This window comes from Aedes aegypti, chromosome 2 (assembly GCF_002204515.2).
Source record: "Aedes aegypti strain LVP_AGWG chromosome 2, AaegL5.0 Primary Assembly, whole genome shotgun sequence".
NCBI classification, from domain to species: Eukaryota; Metazoa; Arthropoda; class Insecta; order Diptera; family Culicidae; genus Aedes; species Aedes aegypti.
The window spans coordinates 370,176,716-370,203,145 of record NC_035108.1 but is presented as its reverse complement, the minus strand read 5'-3'; the positions used below and the strand labels follow the sequence as shown (position 1 = coordinate 370,203,145).

At 40.2% G+C, this 26,430-nt stretch overlaps 1 protein-coding gene across 9 annotated transcripts in view; it reads right to left on the bottom strand.

The window, feature by feature from the left end:
• LOC5566382 (breast cancer anti-estrogen resistance protein 3) overlaps positions 1–24,512 on the bottom strand; it is a 142,673-nt gene extending 118,161 nt beyond the window's left edge. The window contains exons 1-2 of one of the 9 annotated variants that reach the window (XM_021846684.1): positions 23,971–24,512; positions 7,164–7,497 (exon numbers count right to left, since the gene is read on the bottom strand). In XM_021846684.1, the coding sequence (XP_021702376.1) occupies positions 7,164–7,206 (43 nt within the window). In that variant the 5' untranslated portion in view covers positions 7,207–7,497; positions 23,971–24,512. Of the gene's footprint in view, positions 1–7,163; positions 7,849–22,490; positions 22,651–23,970 lie in introns of those variants that run through there. The other 8 variants (XM_021846685.1, XM_021846687.1, XM_021846688.1 and 5 more) reach the window with 8 other exon arrangements.
• Between the last annotated feature and the right edge of the window lie 1,918 nt (positions 24,513–26,430).

Below are 26,430 nucleotides of genomic sequence, written 5' to 3'. Positions count from 1 at the left end.
ATCGCTACCAACAGCAAACTCCGACACAATGTGATAGACAGATTGACGAAATATATCACGATTACGTTTGTGTGTATTGTGTTAAGAGTAAAGACAAAACTATGCAAAGACCACTATGAACCATTTAAAGCGATTATTATGGAATATACTGATTCGTGTTTTAGAACGCAATAGTCGAAAAACCAGATTGTATAACGTTTCAGTAGATTTATCTATGTTAAGATTCCAGCTTCATCGATGTCGTAGATTCAGAATTTTTCGATTTCACTTCACTTCTTGTAGTTAATTCCAAGCCCTAATAGGATGCCGTTCTAGTCAATCCAGTGTTGCCAGTTATTTGGTATTAAGCTTGATATGCTAATGACCATTCTTTCCTGGAAATTTATTGACAATTGGAATATTTCAACAAAATCTTCATACAAAACCCGAGTGTTCGGAATATGAGTCTGTTCTACCAAAACAACCATTAAACAAAAGAAAAATTCAAAACCCTAGACTTTCGCCAAAACGCTGGACCACATATCACGAACGCCTCACCGCGCTCATGACCACTGAAACTGAATTAACATCTCCCCTCCTTTCACCACTTACTGGCTGCGCAAAAATTCCAATAACTTCAAAAAGTCAGGTTGCTCTGGTGATATAGTTTGTATATTGCATTTTATGGAACGATCGATACTGTGCCTGTGCTGCTGTTCTCCAACGACAGACTGACTGATCTAAGCTATCCTAACTCAAGCCACTACTAAAACTTAATCGATCATTGTCTATCAAAGTCGTTAAATTCAAAAAAGCACAATGCAAGCACTGTGTAAAATGTACAATGCGAAGCCATTTAAGCGTTAATTTGAATTGAATAATTACACATTCATATTCACATGCTTAAGAAAGAAGGGCAGCCGAATATCTCGGTGAAACATATGGTCACCTGCGCGTAGCACAGTAAGGGCACAATAAGGGCCCCTGGTACTCCACAAGCTCAGTTCCAAGTTAGGTTTTAATAAAACTCCCCATAACTATTCTTTTATAGGCAGGGTAGCAAGATTCTGGAAAATATTTTGAAATTGTGTTTTATAATGTGATGGATTTTAAGGTGAAGATGAATCGATGCCAACCTTCAAATTTTCAAGAACATAAATTTGGAGAACCGAACACCCGTTTAAGCTGAAAACATAATCGATTGGTCACCACCAGCTAATCGATTGAGTTTTCTGCTTAAACGGATGTTCGGTTCTCCAGATTTGTGCTCTTGAAAATTTGAAGTTGGGCTTCGATTCATCTTCACCTTAAAATACAAAGCTGTATTTATGGAAGGGTTCAGACTTAATCGAGAAAAAATTATGAACCTAAAATTATTACAGTCTGATCTTAAACATAAACTAGGACACTCCACTTTTAATAATCTCTGCTGAGTAACTTATCCCCTATATTAGTCTTAGCTTCAGAAAAGTATTGGTTAAACTACACAAAAGATAGAACACCATGCAATGTTTAGGTAGAATTATAAGAATGATTTTTATAAAACCCTGAACAACATTCTAGGATTCAGGGCAGAATTGTATAATCCTGGACTGTATTCTGGTGTAATAAGGAGCACAATTTTTAAAGAATCTACGACAAAAGTATTATGAAAATAAATATCGATCTTCGATTGATTCTACAGAAATTTATACAGAATCATTACAACTCCTAGAATATGAGTTTGCCGTAAAGGTATTGTACTTGATAAGCAAATGACCATTCTTTTCTGGAAATTTGTTGAAATATTCAACGAAATATCCATACAAGTCTGTTCTGCTGCGAACCCGGCGTAAGTTGCTACTATACAACCAAAATAACCATAAACATAACCAAAATTCAAAACCCCAAACGTTAGACCACATATCACGAACGCCTCACCGCGCTCATGACCACTGAAGCTGAACTAACATCTCCCCTCCTTTCACCACTTACTGACTGCTAAAAAACTTCCAATAACTCCAAAAAGTCAGGTTGCTCTGGTGATGTAGTTTTGCATATTGCATTTTATGGAACGACCGATACTGTGCCTGTGCTGCTGTTCTCCAACGACAGTCTGCTCGCACCAACCAGTCAGTGAGTGAGTGTATAAATAAGCAATTTATTTTATGATTATTATTAATTCATTTTCAGACTGCACCGATTAAAGCGGGAAATTTACTGTCCCGTAGCCCGGGTGATGGCATTCCGTAGCAGAAGAGAAGTTGTGAATGAACTTTGGTGGAATAGGTGCTGAGATTGGGCGGCCCGTGAAGAGGGGATCCATTCTCAATCAAACAGTAATTTAAATTAATGACATTCGAATTTGATTGTGAACCAGATTTTGCTGTCTTGATTGGTATCGATTCGCCGTCGCCATCACTAATAGAGGTTCTAATGGAATTTATTTACAAATGTAATTTTCATGTCAAATGAGCATATTCCCGGGCAGGCTATTTTATGCATCCTCCGTGTGCAGAATGCGTGACGCGAGTGTCGAATAACTAGTTCTCTAATTAAGTTAATCAGCGTCATCGAATCAATTGGACCGGAGGAACACGCCCCTTGTGTGCAATAATGAAAACGTGCGAAAAATATCGAATCCCTTGGAGAGAAGCTCGTTTCGGAGACCGAGCCGAGTGTGCTGTAATGTCACGTCGATTCTGCAATGAAATACCTAGGGCGTAAATTTAATGGAAATGTATGCAAAAGTAATATAATCAAATGAGCTGCTAGTAGAGGAAAAAAACAACAACAACTGCAAACTAGTTCGTTGGGACTGGTGCATTAGACTGGTTCATATGATGATCTTATATGTGCGCTAACTGTATTATAAAATTTGGAGATAGGTTATGAAACATGAAGCACACCGGTGGTATTATATGCAAAAGCATGTAAAAGGCCTTTAGATAATTGCTGCTAATGCTTTTCATTTCATCCGGGTCAGCTCAGATATTAATTTTAGAAGCTTCAGTCTGGGGCCTCCTTAGAGAAAGTATGTAGATTTCGTTTGAAGCTCAAAAAATGTTGGCGGCCATTTCAAATTTGGCCGCAATTTTGATTTACGTCACAAAATATTGTTTTCATCATTAGCGCACCGCTCGTTTTGAATTCTGAGATCACTGTCAGAAAGCTGATAAAAATAACCTGAGTAAGAGCAGCTAAAAAAAACAATAGTACTTATTAGAAGGAATAAATAATCTTCTTAATTACTTTCTACGATTTAAACGTATTGGGCGAGTGCAATCAATGCAAATATCATTTTTTGAATATAATAAACAAATATAGGTCGAGTTAGGCTAATTTAATTGAAAGCGTTTTTCTCTTATAAGCAGGTTATATCAACTCACCTGTAAAAAAACTGAACTGCTATGGCAAATGGAATGTAATATGTTGTTAGCAAATTGGTAATACAAGCTTAATTTATAATAAATATTCGAGCTGTTTAGTGAAATACCTTGAAATAAATGAAAACTCCTATTTGGTCCTATACCATTTAAATCCACGAGAGTTATTATCCATACATCGCATATTTCAGTGCCGCGAACTAGACTTGACCTTAGTCACGTATGATCTAAACTTAATCATGATCACAAAATTCAAAACGAGCGGTGCGCAAATGATGCAATAAAGGTTTTTATGACAAAATTCAACGGCCAAATACAAAATGACCGCCCATGTTTTGTTTACCTTCAGATAAAAGTTATAAGCAATGAGGCTTTTGCTACTATTTTAAACCATTTCAAGACATATAAAGCCATTTTAGGCCATTTTAAGCCATTTTAAGCCATTTGAGGTTATTTTGAGAGATTTTAAAACATTTCAGGCCATTTTAAGTCATTTAAAGCCATTCCAAGCCATTTTAAGCCATTCCATGCTATTTTACGCCATTTTAAACCATTTTTAGCCCTTTTAAGCCATTTAAGCCATTTTAAGCCATTTAAAGCCATTTTAAGCCATTTTAGGCTATTTTAGGTCATTTTAAGCCATTTTATTTCCATTCATAGTCATTTTAAGCCATTTTCTGCCATTTTAGGCCATTTTAAGGTGAAGATGAATCGAAGCCAAAGTTCAAATTTCCAAGAGCACGGATCTGGAGAACCAAACATCCGATTGAGCTGAAAACTTTATCGATTGGTCACTAGCTGGTGGTGACCTATCGATTAAGTTTTCAGCTCAATCGGATGTTTGGTTCTCCAGATCCATGCTCTTCAAAATTTGAAGTTTGGCTTCGATTCATCTTCACCTTAAGCCATTTTAAGCCATTTTAAACCATTTTAGGCCATTTTAAGTCATTTTAGGCCATTTTAAGCTATTTTAAACCATTTTTTAACTATTTTTGCCGTCTTAAGCCATTTCAAGCCATTTAAAACCATTTTAGGCCATTCAAAGCCATTTTAATTTATTGAAAGCCATTTTAAGCCGTTTGATGCCGTTTAAAGCCCTTCAAAGCCATTAAAGCCATTTAAAGCCATTTCAAGCCATTTCAAGCCATTTTAGGCCATTTTGGTATTTGGAATATGGAATTTGGAATTTTTAATTTGGAAGCGTCAATTTATATTAGAGTGTTACTGCCTCTCTGTAGTAATTATGTCGTCACTTGAGTGAGAACGACACGTTGATAGCCTTTCCACATCTTTACTCTTCCACAATACAGTTGTTGTGGAAGTGATGTAGGTACGATAGGCAAACAGTTTCAACACTCAATAAATCGCACTCGCTCTTCTCGCATGAGATGGGTGGATATGAATTATGAAAGGGGTCCGCGTGGTCTGTAGGGATTTGAATTCTAAACTTGTAACCAACTCAGTTATTGGGTCACCAAGTGGCTCGGTAGCTTAGTTGGTAAAGCGCTCGTCTAGCATACAAGAGTCCTGGGTTCAATTCCCTGCCGAGCACGTGGATTTTTTTTCATAATTTCACCCATAATTTTTCCATCTTTACCACGCGTTATGAGTTAATTAATTTAATAATTTTAAAATTTTAATTTTGCAATAAGGCCGGAACAAATTTTAAATTTTACTTTTGTCAAGGGGGGGGGGGGGGGGCCCTTCAAATTTTTCAAAAAGTCAGAGGGGGGAAATAAATAAAATGTCTTATTTTCAGTGTTGGTTTGCACTGTTGTTTGTGTGTTTTAAGCTTGTTTTGTAATTCGTCCTTACAATATTATATGAGACAACAGGTTTTACTGGATTATAAGTCCTAAAACGTTGCAATTTTCAGTTTATTGCATGTGAAAATATTTTATTAATTTTGGAGTCAAGGTTTTTCCAATAATATTCGAGTCTTTTAGTTTATCTTGGACTTCCTCTGATTGCTTATTTTGTTTTAAATTTTAAATTGGTAAATTTTAAATTACCATTCTGGTAGTAAACTTATTATCTTGATCTGAAAAATACAAATTACAATTATTAACACACCGCTGAGTTAACACATTTGAAATGTATTTTCACTGAGAATATGTACTTTAGTTCCAAATTTGACCAAGAGTATGGGGCCACGACAAAGCCGAGAAATTTTAGTTTCATCACCTTTGTCACCCGTGAAATCTAAAGAATGCAAATTTTTATTATCCCCACTTACAACATATTATACTGCCATCCTATACATATTTATCTCACAGTCGCTCAGGTTTGCAAAGAAAATAGTACAAGAGCTTATAGAAAAGCAATATGTTTCACAGAGCCAATTTTCTTCAATTTATTCAAATCTAGTAACATATTACTACAAACAAAATGTTACATATATGGTAAATCAAAATATAATAATCAAAATTTAGTTTGATGTTGCATCCAACTGCAACATTTCTGCAGCGTTCCTTAAACGATAAAAAGCTTAAATACAATTTGAAATTTTAATATTTTCTCTTACCAAAAGTAAAAAAACCTGGAGATTCATGTTTTGAAAAATCGAATTATGAGAAATGTTATAAATTAATGTTCTTCTTTCTGGCGTTACGTCCCCACTGGGACAGAGCCTGCTTCTCAGATTTGTGTTCTTATGAGCACTTCCACAGTTATTAACTGAGAGCTTACTTTGCCAATGACCATTTTTGCATGCGTATATCGTGTGGCAGGTACGAAGATACTCTTTGCCCTGGGAAGTCGAGAAAATGTCCAACCCGAAAAGATCCTCGACCGGTGGGATTCGAACCCACGACCCTCAGCTTGGTCTTGCTGAATAGCTGCGCGTTTACCGCTACGGCTATCTGGGCCCGAAATTAATGTTATGAAAAACAAAAAAATGACATGATTATTGTTCAAAACATTTTTATTGGATGGTTATATGTGGCAAAAACATGGTTTTGGAGCATTTGAGTATTAAAAATGATAAATTTACTTGAATTTCCATTTTATTATTTATTGTCCCCCCCTCGACACATTTTGTTGGAAGGTGACAAAAGAAGATTTTAAGATTTGTTCCGGCCTAATTTAGCATTTTAACAAAATTGTTTAGATTCAGAAGATCCAAATATTTTTTTTTTTCTAAAACATATTTTGATGTATGCTGATAAATTTCTCCCCAGTACAGTCGAAGCTCGTTATAACGACAACTTTTATAGTGACAAAAGATCTCTATAGCGACATTTTTCGGTCCCTTGAAAAATATTTTGATGTTATAACTATTCTCTATAACGACTTTTCTCTATTACGACGGTCCCTTGCGATGTCGTTATAACAAGCTTCGACTGTATGTCATTTTCAATTTTAAATATTTGAATTAATTTTATGAAATGTTAAGTGTTATTTCAGAACAAATCAATTGAGTAAATTAAGATCTATTAAGTGCTGGTTTTGCCGAAATTGTTTGATAATGTTGGAAATCCTAAGGATAATATAACAAAAAGTTGTAAATTAGTGATCAATTGATTCCCGGGTTACGATATTGGGTTTTTATTCCTTAACGGAAAACTCGTGAATCTACACACACTTCAAGGGACCCCACATCTATTACCTCTAAAGTAAGCTTTCTTGTATTTAATGATAGCTGTTACTTATTGATTGAAGACAGTATATCGGATTTAAAGCATACAACTGATGAACCAGTCTAATGCATAAATAACTACATCTGGTAGGCTAGTCTCCTGGCTATCCACACGCATTAACAGTCTTTAATTATTGCACGACTCGGCCGGATTGAAACTCGATTTATATATAAATACTCACTTTGCGATCGCCGTTTATCTAATTTGCTCGTAGTTTTACCCATGTTGCTCCAGTCGTTGTCCCGTGCATTAGACGGCAGGTCGAGAATTCTCACAATCCAAATAGGTGTCAGCTCCAATCATTATGTATGCAGCTCACTTTTTTCGATTTGAAACTTGTTACACACCTATCCAACTTGTAGGCACACTTTCTTCGATACTGCTCAATTAACGTCTTGTTTTTTCAGATGCAGACCACACTTCATGGAATTCTTTACCGTTTACTTATTTATTCAAAGAAATCTTAAACAATCACCTCCAAAGCACACGCTTTTCTTGATAACAAACTCACCGCACTAAATCGGAGAACGGCAAACAATACAATAAGCATTCTGATAAGGCCCCACCGAAGTCTCCCAAGTAGATATCAAAAGAACCGCAGGGCTGTGTTGTCACCATATTACACGACATTCACTGAATCAAACCGACAAAAAATCACCACCAAATGTACTCCCCAAAAAGTTGTCTGTTCTTGATTGCAAAGCCGCTTATTTTAAGCTTACAAAATGACCCAATCTTCCACAGTCGTCCACTCGCCAAAAAGCTGACACAAAACAAAGCAGCCAAACTAATTGCCTCCATCGCATCGCCATGCAACTCTCGCTGGTAGGATGATGAGCTCCCATCAGCAGCAGGCAGACGGTACGACCTGTAGGGAAGTAGGTGATAAAATGAACACCTTAAGAAGATTACAAAATGAAGCCACACTTCCACATTTCATGTTCACAGATCTAGAGAACCTGACAACCGTTCGCGTTGAAAATTTGATCGATTGGTTCCATGCTGCTGATAATCGATCAAATTTACAACTCAGAGTGAGTGTTGTTTCGTTTTCTAGACTATTTAGTGCTTTTCGAAATTTGTGGTTTGGCTTCGTTTAAATATTAAGGATTTTATCTCATTTGGTTTTGAAAAAAAATGTATAGATTCCACGCACAAATCAAAAATTCGAATGTTTTTTTTTAATCAGTTACACAATCATAGCTTAATACTTGGAATCTTAGCCTATTTTTCTCTTACTAATGAGAATGTACATTTCAGTTGCACTTCAGTTTTGATGGACTATTTGCACTTATTCCACGGTGACTGAACTAAAGATTATCAACATTTTTTCGCATTTTCAGCGCGCTGATCGTGTTGTAATGGTTAAAAGTCCTTGGCCCACTCTGTTTGCATACTTTTATCAATTTCTATTGATCATACAAAATAAATTTGTTACATATCTCTCACAGTTTACATTAATATTCATCACGTCTGATCAGAGTGAAATGGAGCTAAGGTTATTCAGCATTTATTGACAAAATTATGTTTTTTGTCAAGTTTTTTGCTTGATCCCCTCTGTCTGAACGCTGACCAATTGATCTCTTCATCAACATAGAGAAGTGTTCTAAAATGTCCATGCGCGATAAAAGTTTACAAAAGTTTGTTTTACTCTGTAATTATCAAAGTGTTCATTTTACCACCGCTTCCTCTACTGCTGCTTTGTGTCGAGAATTTGTGTACGAGCTAAAGCTCTTCCCCAGAAACGTGGCTGGCTGGTGTAACGAAAGATGTTGCCAGGTGGGTGGTGGAAGTAATGTGGTCCATATGTGTGCTGGGCCAGTACTGCTGGCTGAATGTTGTGGAATTCCTAATGAGAACCGATACAGAACGGGAAGATCGAGAAACTAATGAAGTGAATGATGTCATTAATCGTGCACACACTACCTGGTCTCCTGCACCTTTAAATCTGTGACGTAAGATTTGGGCTTGCCTTTTGTTTGAAAGAAATGAATTGCTGTTTACTGAAACCTGAAACCTAGGTAAGGTGGTTTCAAGCCTTTTATTTGTTAAACCACAAAGCTAAATTGTTGCGTCTACGTATAGTATATCGCTTTGGTGAAACAAACATTTTTGTTTCTTCAAGCTCTAAATTTGCTGAATGATATGAAAATAAAGTAGAACAAAAAATAATATGTTTTGGAATTTATTAAGCGTTTCAATTAAGATGTTTTGAACTTCATGAAGTTCCCATTACTATCCAAAATAGAGATAGTGACTTGAGAAAACTAATGAGATTGATGATTTGGAAAAAACTACGATTATGTTTAGAATATCTTTAAACGAACATAAACAAGGGAATACAACGAGGACTTTTCTTGTGTAATTGGTTTGGGAGTATCGTGATTTGAAAGACTATAAAACACTAATGTTTGTCCATACTGAAATAACAAGTGCAACAATGCTCAAAGTTTTATGGAGGTTTGTGTTATCATGATATGTTTCAAGTTATCACTAAGTCTATATTTTAACACAATCAGGTTAAATTACTTATAAATTTTACACTACACTTATACTGCATTCAAGTAAGTCAAAAACTAATTTGTTTAACCATTACAAATTTATATTATGTTAGTAGATGAAAAGAACCGAATTTAGTACTATACCACATAATTCCACTAGAGTTTGTATCCTTTGACAGATACGCGTATTTCGACCTCAACTGTAAGGCCGTCTTCAGTGTCGTGTACAAGACTCGATGAAGTATAGTACTAAATTCGTTTTTTTCATCTACTTATAGGTATTCCACTAAACAACTCGAAGATTTATTACTAAAATTGTGCTGTTTTTTTTTAATTCTAATTCCAACAAATTTGAAATCCTTTAAAAGTTTGTAAATCATTTGGTTGAATTAACAATAGGGTGTTTTATGGGAAAATAAGAAGTATGATTCTGACCTCTATTTTTGTAATCGTACTCCCTGCCGTAAATATATAAGTATAATTCATCATTCATCTGTTTTTGTTATGATTTTTAATGCCATCGTTTGAGTTGTATTTGGCACCGACATGGATAATTTGCTTATAGTAAAGCCCTGTAAGGTTGAATCGTAGTTTTAAGTGTTTTCTTTCATATCACGATTTTTTTTTTTGTAAAAAAAGTAGCTTAAATTTTTCTAAAAATCATTTTGTAAAGCAACCATTGTACGAGACAATATGAGTCTATATATTAAATCTAATGATTTTTATACGATAAAGCACTTACAAGATATAATGTAGAATAAGGCGATATATATGTGAGAGTTTTGTACAAAAACTGATTTAGTGTCTGATTACAATCATAAAATGCTATGTTTTGCTGACAGTTCAATAAATATCGTTCCCAGAGCTACACTTTTCGAACATTTACATTCAAATAACTTTGAACAGTTTTAAAATTCGGGAATCACTCAGCATCATACGCAACGACAATATTGCAGAAATGGAATGCATTGATTGTCTATTTTCGTGATAAGGTGGCTTTGTCCAGCTATGACCATATTGCCCCGTTTCTACATTTTTTTATATAGTTTCTGTTTTTTATAAAAACAAATTACGGGGCCGATACAAATTTGTGCACAATATTCCAATCGATAATAGAATAACGAACTCCATGAATATATGAAGTTTAAAACTAAATTTTTGCAGTGGCTGCAGAATCCTTTATGAGGTCTTAAAAAAACGGAGTCAAAATCCATTTTTTAACCTCAAATCAGAGGTGGCCCATACTGCCCCGTCTTACCGTACTTTCGTCAAAACTTGCTTTGACATAACACTACTGGCAGCTATACGTGCAATGAACATTTAATACGTTGCTATGCAAGTTTTAGTGCTTATTGACTACTTGATCAACCGTGAACATCGTAGGTACAAGGTCTTCGCATCTACAAGCGTAGAGTTTTCATTCCCGGGAACATTTCCCGGGAATTGAGATTTCCCGGGATTCCCGTTTCCCGGGAAATGATTTTCTGTTTCCCGGGATTCCCGTATTTCCCAGGATTTTCATATTTCCCGGGTAACTTTATAAAAAAAAGAAATTACTATCTATTTTCAAACAAAAACCATCGCACCATTTACTAATTATATAATTCTAACCAAAGAACTCACTACATCACTAGTTTTATTTCGATGCTGATTTTTTGTTTTTTTCTTCTAATGAAATAGTTGTTCATAAAATAGATATCGTTTTTGACGAATTTTGCTATATAAAATAATGGAATTTTCAAGGGATCTTTTCTATGAATTCAGTGACCTTATAAAGTTTTCATGGATGTATCAGTCACAATTTTTAATATAAAGATTCTAGTTGGATCAAGAATAAACTCCACAAGGACTTTGGCTCAATACTATAAACTTTGTTGTTCTGATGCCAAACGTTTCTTCAGAGAATCATGAATAAATTACTCATAAAGAACAGAAATAACCAACAAATTTACTGGTATAAAATACATATAGGGTCGATGAAGCCGCATGACTAAGAACAAATATTCGAATAAAATCGAAAAATAAAGCCAGTGGCATTGTTTTTTACGTCTGAAAGCTTTTTATCACGGTTTTGAAAAAAAAAAACACAAAAATACGAAAACATTTTTTTTGTGTTTATTGTCTCTTGTGCTACTATAGCCTATAATACAAAGCAAAGTACAAATCAAAACCGTGTTCTTACAAAACTTTTACATTTTTGCTTTGAAAGGTGGATCAAAAGCTTTTGATTGATATTAAAAAGTTCTAATTTAATTAATTTTTTGTTTTTTGAAAAATAGTTTTTCTTAGTAGTGAAACTATAGGAACAATAGGTTTCCTATAGATGCAAGGGAGGTTAAATTATAAGCAAAACCATATTTCGATCATTTTTTTTAACAAAATCGAGTTGTGTATCAATGGTACTTAGGTAAGTGGTTCCTGAGCTTCACGTTAAAAATGTATTGCAACGATTTGTAGCAAAACGGCCGTAAAAAGCTACTGATGCAACTATGGGGGACTGTCTACTAAGGGAACACTGACCCTACACGAAATACGAATAATTTGACAAAAAAAAAATTCATCAAATTTGCTTTATTGTCACGTTTTCCAGAATTTCCCGGGATCCCGGGATTTCCCGGGAAATGGTAATTTTATTTCCCGTTTCCCGGGAAATCAAATCCCGGGAAATTTGAAAACCCTACTACAAGCGTAACTAAGTGATCTCACGAAGATTTATGAACAACACATAGGTATACAATTTTGTCTCATATTCTGGACACTCGTTTTTTCACACAGCGATTTTTCATTAAAGCATTTCAAATTCTTCTCAAGATAATCAATTTTTATTTGATTCAGGCCTCTTCTTTGACTGGCCTCTAGTTGTGAAAATATGAATAGGGCGATATTCAAAACTGAAAAGACAATAGATGGCTCTTTTTCAGTGGTAGTAAAAACGTAATCCTGATGCAAAACACCATGGAAGATAGACTAAAAACAAAAAGTTATCTATTTACATTACGCTTGATTTCTAATCACTACTGTTTCGATCCAGTTTTCTAATTGCTAGTAATTTACGTTTATTTTCCATACGATTTGACAGTTATCTACTACCATTCTTCCATGCGCTTGTGTTCGAAGTTTGAGAAATTTGAGAATCCAACGTAGCGCGATCAGTGAGTGGAATACAAACATCAGTGTCGCTGCTCGGGGGCCAGTGAGAGAAACTGGATGTTCGAAAGGTTGTTGTCTGTACTTTTTGCCGGTGGTGCCAAGTGTTAGCGATTATGAACGAAATAAACAGTCGTTAATGTTCGGAATATGAGTCATGTTTGGAATTTGAAATAAAGCGGTACAATGCATATGAAATTACTGTGCCTTACCCAAGAAAATAGAACCAGAATTACCTTAAATGTATAATATATAACTGCATTAAGTCCTTATTACCTCATTACCTCTTTCCAACAACACGGAAATGAGAAATCATTTCTGCATTCTGGTAGTTTTGGTGTGCCATAAATCGTCAAAAATCGAAGAGTCTACAGAAATGTCTTGTATGTATGCTAACAGGTGGTCCGAAAATTCCACAATCTGAATGTACCTTTTTCTCTTTTTGGAAGTGTTTTCAAACTGGCATAAGTTTCTATATTTCTTAAAGTAATATCAATTTGTATTGGGTTTGGTACAAACGACCACTCCAAAATGCACTTTTAATGCACGAAACTGTTTTTTACGAATATTATATAATTGTGAGATTAATCTCATTTTAGGTTCGAGCAATTATTAAATGTCATTTAAATTTGCACTTACGCATTCAGTTAATATTTTCTAGGTTGGTATTTTCTGGTCATTTTCAATAGCAGATTAAATGCTGCTGTTCGGCTAATGATTTGAGTTCAATACTGTGTGAAAATTTAATATTAGTGTGAACATGGTTGGTTCAAATATTTTGAATGATTTATTCGCTCATGAATCGATTTCGATGGCATCATAACTTTCACTGACCTAATCATACTGTACTGTACTAAATGTAAATTAATCTGAGAGCAGAAGTTACCGGAAGGAGAACCTACTCAGAAGTCGCATAAGAATAGGGTAACGACTGTTAATTTCGTTCTTAAGGTGAAGATGAATCGAAGCCAAAGTTCAAATTTTCAAGAGCACTATCTGGAGAACCAAGCATCCGTTTAAGCTGAAAACTTAATCGATTGGTCACCAGCTGGTGACTGGTGGTGAGAAATCAAGCGTAATGAGAATACATAACTTTTTGTGTTTAGTTTATCCTCCGTGGTGCTTTCATTGCTACAGGATTTCGTTTTCACTACCACTGAAAAAGAGCCATCTATTGTCTTTTCAGTTTTGAATATCGCCCTATTAAAGTTTTTTTTTTTTTTTTTTTTCCTTCTAAGCAATGGGGGGATAATCTGCTCAACAGACTCCGGACCGAGGTCCGGGAGTGTGGGGTTGGGGACCATTTACTACGTACAAGCAGTAAACAGGACTACACCCCCGACCCACTAAACCATTTCCATTGCCGCCAAACCCTTCGTCTCTCCGGGACCACCAAGAAGGCATTGCTTCGGAGAGGGGCTATTGCACATCGCATCCTCCAGGTTAGCTGCGTAGCCATGCAGCAACGAACATCGATGACACGCTTATGGGGGTCCACCAAGGTAGCATGCTGGCGCATTGCCAGCTTCCCGGGTGGTCCTCACCTCCCATTGTCCGCTGAAGGCGGGCAGGGTCGACCACTAAGCCCGCGCCCAGCTGCACCGCAGGTATCAAGAACTGATACTGCGGGCTTCGCAATTTGACCTACTGAAGGCTCAGGCCCTATCAGCTAGCACCAGCTGGGATTGCTGACGAAGGGGCCTCCACCTGCCCCGAACAACCAGAGGCTCGTATCCACCCAGTAGGCCGGCGCCACGACAGCAGCGCTACCAGGATGTTCTCCCCGCGGCCACTTAATCGCTGTAAGGGTCGGTTTCGACCGTAGGGCACTGGTATGACCTACGTAGCCGACTGCGAACCCTTGGACCACCTGTTGATTAGCGTCTGCACTAGTCACTCCTCGAGTCCACACGCCACCTCCTTTGGAGTTCCGAGACGATGTGGGTGATAGCCGATGAAACGGCATTCCAGCCAAACTTGTCTGCACACATCCTCTGGACCAAATTGTCCGGAGTCGTGTCCCGACCGCATGTGGCAAACATGCGGTCACGCATTGTGCGGAAACGCGGGCACACGAACAAAACGTGTTCCGCCGTTTCCTCTAAACCTGCACAAACTGGACATTCGGGAGAACCCGCATGACCGAAACGGTGTAGATATTGTCTAAAGCATCCATGACCCGAAAGGACCTGTGTTAGGTGGAATGTTAGTTCCCCATGGCGCCTATTGACCCAGATATCTAACCTCGGAATCAACCTGTGAGTCCACACTCCCTTGGTGGAACTGTCCCACGCACGCTGCCATTTGACCATGGAGGCCAGTCTGGCAGTCCTGCGTATGCCTCTTGTGCCGCGCATTTCGAAGCACTCTATGTCTTCCATGATAAGGATACCAATAGGCATCATACCGGTGATGACACAAAGTGCATCGTGTGACACGGTACGGTACGCGCTCGCAACCCTCAGGCACATTAGCCTATAAGTACTCTCTATCTTGCTACGGTAGCTATCGGTACTCAAAGCCGTGCCCCAAGCCGGGCCACCATACCTCAGTATGGACGAGGCGACACTGGCCAGAAGCTTACGCTTGCTGGCGTACACCGCAGAGCTATTGGACATCATCCGGGACAGTGCCACAATAGCTGTGGAGGCTCTCTTGCAGGCATAATCGACATGGCTACCGAAGGTAAGCTTGTCGTCGATCATCACCCCCAAGTGTTTGACGGAGCGCTTCGAAGTGATTGTGCAGTCGCCTACACTGATCACCGCTTGCTGCACCGACTTTCGGTTGTTGACAACAACAGCCTCAGTTTTGTGGTGAGCCAATTCCAGTTTCCTGGAGCTCATCCACTCCTCCACAATTGCGATCGAGTGGGCTGCAGTCAATTCCACTTCTTCGATCGATTCACCGTAGACCTCCAGCGTAATATCGTCGGCAAAGCCAACGATGACCACACCCGCCGGGAATTTTAATCTCAACACCTCGTCGTACATGACATTCCATAACACCGGACCCAGGATGGAACCTTGCGGGACTCCTGAGGTTATGTGAAAGCACTTCCGACCCACCTCTGTGTCATAGACTAATACCCGATTCTGGAAGTAACTTCCGAGAATCTTGTACAGGTATTCGGGTATTCCCAGACGCAGGAGCGCATCAGCAATAGCCGCCCAACTGGCGCTATTAAATGCATTCCTTACATCCAGAGTCACTACTGCGCAGTAGCGAATACCCCTCCTCTTACGCTGGAGTGCTATCTCAGCGGTTTTCTTAACCGTCAGAATAGCGTCTACAGTGGACCTCCTTTCCGGAAGCCAAACTGGTTGCCTGAGAGATCATTTACACCCTCAGTGTACCTCGACAGTCTGTTGAGGATGATCTTCTCGAGCACTTTCCCCACCGTGTCAATCAAGCATATTGGTCTATACGCCGACGGGTCACCGGGTGGTTTCCCCGCCTTTGGCAATAGTACCAGGCTCTGCCTCTTCCACGCATCTGGAAATACTCCCTCGTCCAGGCATATCTGCATAGCAGATCTGAACATACCGGGAGCCTCCAAGATTGCGACTTTGAGGGCCAGGTTTGGAACTCCGTCCGGACCTGGTGCCTTCCCCATGCTTAGGGATTTTGCAATCCCTACAAGTTCCTCATCAGTTACTCTATCCTCATCGCCAGCCCCAATCCCCGGCTGTCCTACAAAAGGAGGCCATGGGCTAGGGTTGTGGCGCGGGAAGAGCCCCTCGATGATCCCCTCCAGCATCTGTGGAGATTGCTCCGTAGGAGCAATTGCACCTCTTGTCTTCGCCATTACGATCCTGTAGGCATCACCCCACGGGTTCGCGTTGGAGTCCCTCGAAGCAGGCCTTTTTGCTTGCACTTATCTCGGACTTCAGCGCGACTTTGGCAGCGGTGAACACCGCCCGTCGTTCTGCACGCTCCTGCTCGGTACGTGCTCGCTGCATCCGTCTCCTGGCCCGTAGGCAGGCACGGCGCAGGTTCGCAATAGCTTGAGTCCACCAGTATGTCGGTGGTCTCCCATTCCTAGGGTGGACTTTTCTAGGCATGGTCGCATCGCATGCACGCGTAAGCACCGCTACCAGTTCGTCCCCGCTTAGGCCGAGTAGGTTACGCTCACGGCGGAGCGCCTCCCTAAGTACTTCATCATTGAAGTACGATGTCTTCCACCTACGAGGGCTTGGCCTTGACCTAGCCGCTTCCTCAACCCGCTGCCTGCTGTTGTTGTAGTCGATACTGTAGCGAACCGCCAGGTGGTCGCTGTGAGTGTAGGCATTGTCTACCCTCCAGTTCGAACTACTCTTTAGGCCAGGACTACAAAAAGTAACGTCGATAATCGACTCCGCTCCGTTACGGCTGAAGGTACTTTTGGCACCAACATTAGCCAGATCGACATCTAGCACGGCCAGTGCCTCTAGCAGGATTTGACCTCGCTGGTTCGTGTAACGGCTTCCCCATTCCACGGCCCAGGCATTGAAGTCACCCGCTATTACAACTGGCCTTCGCCCTGTCAGCGCGGTCGTCATGCAGTCCAGCATCTGCGTGAACCGCTCGGTCGACCAACTCGGAGGCGCATAGCAGCTACAGAAGAGGACCCCGTTTACTTTGGCGATCACGAAGCCCTCGTAGGTAGTAGACACCAACTGCTGGACAGGGTATTTACCCGTTGTCCATATCGCCGCCATTTTTCCGGTTCCATCCACGACCCAGTTGCCGTTGCCGGCGGGTACTCGGTATGGGTCCGATATGATGGCGATGTCCGTCCCCCACTCAGCAACTGACTGGTACAGCAGTTGCTGAGCTGCGTCACAGTGGTTCAGGTTCAGCTGCGTTACCTGCACTGTGATTTTTCGTTGATGGCTCGTTTGAAGGTCGGGCACCTTGAGCCTCCCGTTGGGTGATTGTTGTTCACGGACTTGCCGGAACAAATCAAGCACTTGGGAGGGTTCTTGCAGCCTAGTGCCTTATGACCTTCCTCACCACAACGCCTGCACAACTTAGTCCTATCAGGGCCTTTACAGCCCCAGGACTTGTGTCCAGGTTCCCTGCACCTAAAGCAGATCACTGGTTGCTCATGTATGTTCAGTGAACATACTGACCAACCAACCTTGATCTTACCTACCTTAGCGGACTTATTTGCGTCTGCCACAGGTAGGTGTACTAAGGCCACCTGAGTACCTGCCGGACCTTTCCGTAGCTGAACGGCGGTGGTGGGCACCTGCACTTCGCACTGTTGCCGCAGTGCCGTGACGAGCTCTTCTGCGTTAGTGATCTCGTCAAGGTTCATCACCTTCAGAGTCACTGACTGCGTCAGAGCCCTCACTTCAACACCAGCGCCAAGGACCTCTTCCGCCAAACTTTTGTAGGCGGCGCCCTTGCGCTCCTTGTCGCGCTTAAGCTCGAGGATCATTTCACCTGTACGAGTGCGTCTGACACTGCGTACGTCGGCTCCTAGATCCGCAAGCTTCGCGTCACTGCGCATCGCCTTCAGGACTTCCGAGTACTTGGACTCTTCCGTCTTGATGATGATCGCATCACCCTTTTCGCGCTTGGCACCTACCCTCCTACCTTTCTTAGGTCTGGTATCCCTGCGCTCCTGATTCTCCTGTTTCTTCTACTTCTTCTTCCTCACTACGGTTGTCCAGGGGGCGTCCCCCCCCTGCTCCGCCCTGACCTGTGGTGATGGAGGACCTCTCAAAGGTCGCAACCCCCTGTTCCCATCACTCCGTGAGGGGCCAGCCTTTTCGGGCCCACCCTTCTCGGCTTTCCGGGACGCCTGGCTGGGGTCCGATTTTCCGGCACTTCTGCCGGTTTTCGGGGTCAGTATCCGCCTGGCCTTACGAGCGCCGCCGGGTAGCTCCTCCCCTGACGGCTGCCTCGCGCGCTTCTGCGATCGCTTGCTGTAAGCATTCGCTTCCACGCTTTTGGGGCTGCCCGCGAAAACGAAGGGTTCCGTCTGGGTAGACTTCGGCACCTTCAGTTCCACGGGTTCTGCCGCAGCCACAGTCACCATGGGTTCAGCATGGTTCTGCTTGGCCGCCAACATTGACTTACGAAGTCTAAGCAAGGCCTGCTTGAGGTCCTTGCTGATGTTAGACTTCGAGGACGCAAAGTCAATTATGGAGTCGAGCTGCTGTGCAGCCACTTCCATCGCAGAGAGCCCATCTCTACTTTTATTGATGGCCCTCATCAACCACGCTCCATCCATAACTTCACCCGATGCGTTAGCCGGGGATGAAATATGGGTTCCAGCACTGGCACTACGTGCACTGCTGCCTCCTCCTGCTTCTACTCTCCTCAACGGAGATCTAGCTAGCCCACTTCTTGCGAAGGGGTTCGCTTCCCTACTACTGCTACTACCTGCACTACTACTATTGTTTTGATTAGATATTGTACTCATTTTTGAATCCCACGAGTAGCACGGGAAAAGAGGTCCACCACGCCAGAGCCCTGCATTAACGCGGTAAGGGACAAAATACTGTGATGGGTGCCCAGGTGCCCCACAGGCTCCGTTAATGGCCGAACATCTTTTTCACCCCTTCGACCATTCATTCCTCAGCACGGTTTTTCGCATCACACCTTGAATTGGGGTTACCCCGTTTGGTGGACTCTTACCACCGGAACGGGTTGTCCGTAGTTCTATTCTGGACGCCGGAACTACACGGCCATTAACGTTAGAACTCATTTATTTGTACACTACAATCTCTTTTTACGACCGTTACGACGGATCCTTTTTACGACCACTTTGTAACGACCGAAATTCAGATTAACGACCGTTTTTATGAATGATCAATATCTTAAAAAGTAATCAAAATTGAGGATCATGATGTTCAGTAAAATTGTGCAGTTGACTAAGGGCTAACATGCGGGGGTCATTGAAATGCAGAATTCTGCCACCAAGCGGCGCCAGTGGGCACCTGACTACTTAGAACGATTGGATCCTTGACAAATTTGTTCAGCAGCTCAAGCGCTATCATTATAAAAGCCATGAGATTCAAAATGTTGTCACCAGGCGGCGCTAGTGAGCATGAAACATTTGTTTTGCGTTTATCTATGTAACCTGACCACTTAGAAAGATGGCGTCTTCGACAATTTTGTTCGGTAACTTAATACTTCAGTCGTCGCGCTGTTGTATTTTGTACAACAGTGGTGAAAGAACCTCGACTATCGTACACAACATCAGCGTGGTGGTTCTGACGGCGGCAAACCGCGCGACAGCTGAAAGGTTAAGGACTGTCACTATTTGACCCATGAAATTCTAAATTTAGCCACCAGGTGGCACTAGTGGGCATCGAAATTTTATTTTTATCTGATATCTCAGGATCCTGACTACTTAGAAAGATGACGTCTTCGGCAAAGTTGTTCAGCAACTCTAGCGCTATCATTTTAAAAGCTATGAGATTTGAAATTTAGCCCCCAGACGGTGCTAGTGAGCACGAAACATTTGTTTTGCAAATATCTCAGCATCCTAACCACTTAGAAAGATGGGGTCTTCGGCAAAGTTGTTCAGTAGCCCAGGCGCTATCATTATAAAAGCCATGAGATTCAAAATTTTACCACCAGGTGGCGCTAGTGACCATGAAACTTTTGTTTTGCGGGTATCTTAATATCATGACCACTTAGAAAAATGGCGTCTTAGGCAAAATTGTTCAGTAGCTCGAGCGCTATCATTATTGTAGTCAAGAGATTCGAAATTTGGTCACCAGGCGGCGCTAGTTGAAATTTTTGTTTTGCGGTTATCTCAGGATCCTGACCACTTAGAAAGATGGTATCTTCAACAAAATTGTTCAGTAACTCAAGGGCTTACTGTAACTGTGAGCCATGAACTTTGAGCATAAAATTTTTGTTTTGCGAATATCTCGGGATTCTGACCTCTTCAAAGATGACGTTTTTGTTCAAGCTTTTTAGTAGCTCAAGACCTATAATTATTCTACCAGAGAGATTCAAGATTTCGCCGAGTACTAAACTTTTGTTTTGCCGATATCTCCGAATCCAGTAATGTTTGATCGTTTGATCCTGTCACTTGCTCCTACGAGGCGGGTGAGGGGATCGATTTGTGCACATTGAGAAATGGTAAGCTAATCCCATGCCCCATTCATTAAATCTCTGTGCAACTTCGAATGCTTTGGTCAATCACGTAGTAGCAACTATGAATTATACAGTCATTTGCCGATATCTCCAAATCTTGACTACTTATAAAGATGGCGCCGTCGAAAAATTTGCGAATATCACATAAGATTGACCACTTAATTATTGCTCTGTAGCTCAAGGGCTTTCATTATTTGAGACAAACGATTCAAGATTTTGCCAACAGGCAGCGCTAGTAAGCATAAAACTTCTATTTTGCAAAGATGTCCGGACCCTGACATCACTTAGAAATGTGGTGTTTTCGGCAAAATTGTTACTATCTTGAGATTTGAGATTTTGCCACTAGGTGAGAATAGTGAGCATGAATCTTTTATTTTGCAGATATCTCGTGATCCTGACCACTTAGAAAAATTGCGTCTCCGTAAAATATGTTTATTATAACCAAGAGATTCGAGATGTTTGGCAAAAAAAATCATACTCACTAGTGCCTTCTAGGGGCAAGCAAGTGAATTTCATGGCTTGAACATTGAATTTTTAGTGAAAAATAAATTTCAACCTTCCAATGCTCTCAATTCATATTGATTCAATAATAGTGAGCCCTGCGACAAAAACCTTCAATTCATTCTTATCAGAGCTTTCAACCTCTATTTCTTATCTTTCCAAATTAAGATTCCACTATTTCATATCTCGTTAAGGTGGAATCCCAGCGTGATTTTTTTTGGAACGTTTGATGTATGAAAATTTAATTGTGTCATCAGGATGGACATAGGAGAATTTTGTGTATTACACAAATAATGCATGCATAACTAGGTTCGATGCAAATTCTGGCTAACTTCTCGATATCAATTCCTAAAATTATCTTTCGCAAAACTCGAGATTCTTATTCCCAAACGGTGTACTTGTCACCATTCGTAGACCATTTGCGTCATTCGTAGAACAAATTTCAAAGATTTTTTTTCTCTGTAACTAGGTTCCAATCGAAACATAGCCTTCTTTTCAGCTTAATGTACTATGAGCATTGTTGCAATTATAAACTTCTTGCCAGTAGACCGATAGCATTTGTACATTTTGTTTGATTTCGATTACTTGAAAAGACATTAGGGTCTTAAGCAAGTACATATGAAGAAATTCAAACGAAGAAAAAAATGTACTTCCTTGTGACTTCCTCAAATTTGGGCAATATTATGTGTGTTCTGTAACAAAGTTTCCCTAATCTGGTTCCTAGCAGCACTGTTGATCTATATTTTTCTTTTATGGGAGTTGATATTCATAAGTGCAGATGCATACTGAATAAGATCTTTATGGAATATACAAAACAGCTTTCTATGTGTGATCACGTTCTCGGAAACACTGAAGAGTGATTAAATTATCTTGGATATGTACCCATAATAATTCAGAATATCAAAGTGGGACACAGCCTAGCAATTTGAAACAAATCGGACACTTGAACTCAGTACGGCGCCTTCGGATGACGACATTCGACGCACATGTCGAATACCCATTAGCAAGCTATAATTGATGACTGAACGCGACTTCACAGCAAGTGGTTGTATCCATTTGTTTTGAGGGCTTTTACGAACGCATTATGGTATCTCTTCAACTTTCACTGATTTTGTCACAGCTTAAGATCTCACAGCAGATGCGAGGGCGCCAGAAACGTGAAATAGTCCCATCCTCTCGAGCCATGTCGATGTCATCACGTTTTCAGCACCAGCAACACTTCAAATAAAGACACACAAAAACGCCCACGCACAAACCGACGACGATGACCATTTGATGATTGCACTGCCACTTTTTGGCTTACACACATAAAAACGGAATGGATCTTCCCGGAACAGAATAACCGCAAACAAACTCAATCGAATCTACACTGCCACCGGACCAGGACCACCACCGCAGTAGTCACCGGTTGCCATTCAACCGATCGTATATCTATTGATATAGCACACCACGGTGTGTCTGAAACCGTTATAAACAAAAAATACCATCAATATGGTCCAAGAACTTTTATTAAAATCTTGTTTTAAAACAATAACACGATAAAGCGTGTTCTTACTACTACTTTGGACAATTTTCCTGCTCAAAAAACGGCTATATCAAATTTAAAGAATTATTTTTGAAATGGGTCCTAATTTGAACCTTGGCACTTTTGATCATGTTTAACGTTCGCTTAGTCGACAAAACCGCCACAGGGGTTGACTTTTTAACACTGGGGTTGTTCCTATCTGACATTTCGGAACGGACATGGAAAACAGAATGTAACCAGAATTTGAATTTAAGCCAAGGGGTGAGACGAAATTACGAGAATTGGAAAACACATATATTTTTAACTTAAGGTGAAGATGAATCGAAGCCAAACTTCAAATTTTCAAGAGCACGGATCTGGAGAACCAAACATCCGTTTAAGCTGAAAACTTAATCGATTGGTCACTATCTGGTGGTGACCAATCGATTAGGATTTTAACTCAATGGATGTTGGGTTCTCCAGATTTGAAGTTTGGCTTCGATTTATCTTCACCTTGAACAAAAGAAAAACATTTAAGAGATTGAGCAAACAGGTACTTCTGACCTAAACTTAAGCGTTTGGTATATAAAATGGAGCAGGGCTTTAGGCCCTATTTGGCACCCGCTACTCGATATGTATGATCATAGCATCTTCTCCGTGATTTTGGAAATATTTCATTGAGGTTCCATTCTGTCTCAAATCCAAAGCCTCGGTTTTTGCATGGCGATTTGGTTGAAATGTTTAACTGAAATAAATCATTTAATTTCTAGAAAATGGCAGTCAATTTCGATTTCAATGTCTTTCAATCTACTTTATACTCTGGGAGTTGTAATGATTCTCTAATTCGAAGTCAGTCATGGGTCATTCCCATTCGAATTACGTGTAGAATAGAGTGACTAATAATCGTGGCAAGGTGACCCATAACGAGCAGTGTACACAATTCGAGCTTTTGGAACTCAGACGAATGGTTCTCGGAGAAATGTGAAAACCGTGTGGAGAAGGGTTTTTTACCATCGGAAAAATAGTTCGTCAAATCACTATTGCTTTCATTTCCCTTGATGAAACATCTCCAAATTACAGATAGTTTTCTGTGATACCATATCATTCAAGTGGTGGGTTCAGTATTAATGTTTTTTTTTGTTTTTTTTTTTTTCAGTAATAACGGTCTCAGACACACCGTGACACAACATGTGCTTCTCCCGGCTGGCCAACAGCACATAAAAACTACCCACCGCAGGACAATTAATTAATTTGCAAAGGTAAACAGAGCACATTTTGCATACTGATTCACGGTTTTTTTGCACTGGTTATCGGCTTTTGTCTCCATCCACCTTATCCTGCATTTTTGATATTCAACGTCGTGTCGCTTCGTTTGGTAGGTCAGCTGTTGAATTGCGCTACCGGCCAACTTCCTGACGCGGATAAATACACAGTTGTATTTGCTGACACATTCACATTGTTGTTAAACACGTTGTACACCCAAGCAGTACCGAGGTACTTTGCTACTTTTTCCTAGTAGCTGCCACACAACCAATGACTTGAGAAAACTGATGCCAACCAGATAAGAGACCTCCACAACAACAGTTTTGCAAACAATTGCACGCCGCCGAATGATGATCAGCTTTATCGTTAGACGCGTCGAACTTCACAAGCTTCTAAGTAATTTGAACCGCGTCTCGCGTATCGCGCGGATATCATCATCACCTATTTGACGACGCCAACGACGACGTGTTAATTCGAATCGGGAGCCGATCGGGAACTGACACTGTGTGGTATTGTAACTCACGCAACGCTTGTCCAGAGAGTTTCAATGCAACCGCCTTTACTACTTACAGTCAGTGACAAAAGTTTGTATCCAACTGCTATTTTTCCATACAAAACGCTCAAGTTTGAGGCTCCGTATCTCAAGTTTTAGTATTCCGAATGGGCTGAAATTTTAACGACGAGCAATTAACAATCTGCGGTTTTATCTGTAGCGATTGCAGATTTTCAAAGGGTAAGTAAGCTACCGAGAGATTTTTTTTAAATTAATACAGAAAAAGTAAGTTGTAGCCGGTGGGTGTGTTTGGTAAAGTGCTTCCCTTTAAAAAGTTACGCTTATTTGCAGAACACAATGTAATGTAATGAACTCACTACAGAAAAAAAAAGAATTCAGATCGTCGTTCAAATTTCAGCCAATTTGGATTACCGGAAATTTAGATACATAGCTCTAAGCTTGGTCATTTTATATAGACAAACAGCATTTGGTAACTAACTTTTGTTACTGACTGTAGCTGAGCGGTGAGGATGCGAGTGTGTTGTCGGTGCGCGCGCGATTTCAACACTGTCGTGAGTAAGGTAAATTGGCTTATTTGTGACATGTATCGTATGTGGAATGTGTCTGCTGGTGTTTTGAGAATTGGAAATGATTGCAAACCCAAGAAACAATTAAAGGCGATTAATGAACATATCTACTTAACTATGGTTCTATAACAGCCGTGGAAGTTGAATAATGTTATATATACTGTATAAAGTGATGGATAAATGCTGCATATATTCTTAGAAGCTTTTGTTCCTCACTCTCATGTTTTTTAAATAGCTGGTTGAACCAAAGGAGAAATGACGTTGGCTAATTATTTAGTTTGGTTGTCTAAAGGCCTCTCTATAATAATAGAAGACGATTTGTTTCTATCAATTCAGATTCTGTTGTTCCATATATGACAAATAATTGAATAACAAGTTTTTCCAATACCTAACAACACTTGTTTCGTCACTTTTTAAAAACTATTCATATGGCTCAAAGCTGACGCGACGGGGTTGGTGGTCTTCATAAGCAGAAGGTCATGGGTTCAATCCCAGGCCCGTCCCATTCTTCGTACTTTGTAATTGTGTCTTTCTTTTACTTCTATCTACCACTCTTAATACATCACAGTTTATCTATCACAGTTCATAGCATTTGCTAGAACCTGAGACGGACAGAATAAACCGATTCCCTACGCATCCATTCTTTCATCATTCTAGCACGCCTTTCCTTACGCCTGATACCAAACCAGCAAGCCTGTATGCCATAAAAATTACCCCACCTCTTACCTCTTCCCGCATTAACTAGCGTAGACGCAGTGGTATATACGGTCTACCGTGGGAGCCAGTTCAATGCATCATCAACTCCTTCCCCTTCACCTCATTGGGCAGTGGTGCGATCTAGAACATATGTCGGCCAAAACCTCAAACTCTCTTTTGAATGACTTAAATTATATGTTTGACTTATTTTATGCCATATTCAAGCGTATGGGCGTTTTTTCATATATTTCTTGTTTTAGATTAATAATTAGGGTATACAGTATTGGACAATACATTTGCAAAATGACCAACTTTTGCAGGCTTCAGCATGATTTGAATTTGTCAAAAAAAGCACTATGGCTAAACTTTTATTCAATGCAAGTATCATCTATTTCATCAGTCTCAGCATCATTATTAGGTGGCTTTAACCTGTTCTCATATTTAATTTGGTAGAAAAAGCATTTGTAGGAAATAATAATATATACATACGGTCAGTGACATAAGTTAGTAACCAAATTCTGTTTTTCCATATAAAATGCTCAAGTTTGGGGTGCTGTATCTCAGCTTCTGGTAGTCCGAATTGGCTGAAATTTGGATGATGAACTACAAATAACTTGAAGTTTTGCCTTAAAAGGAATTATTTTATTGCAGTC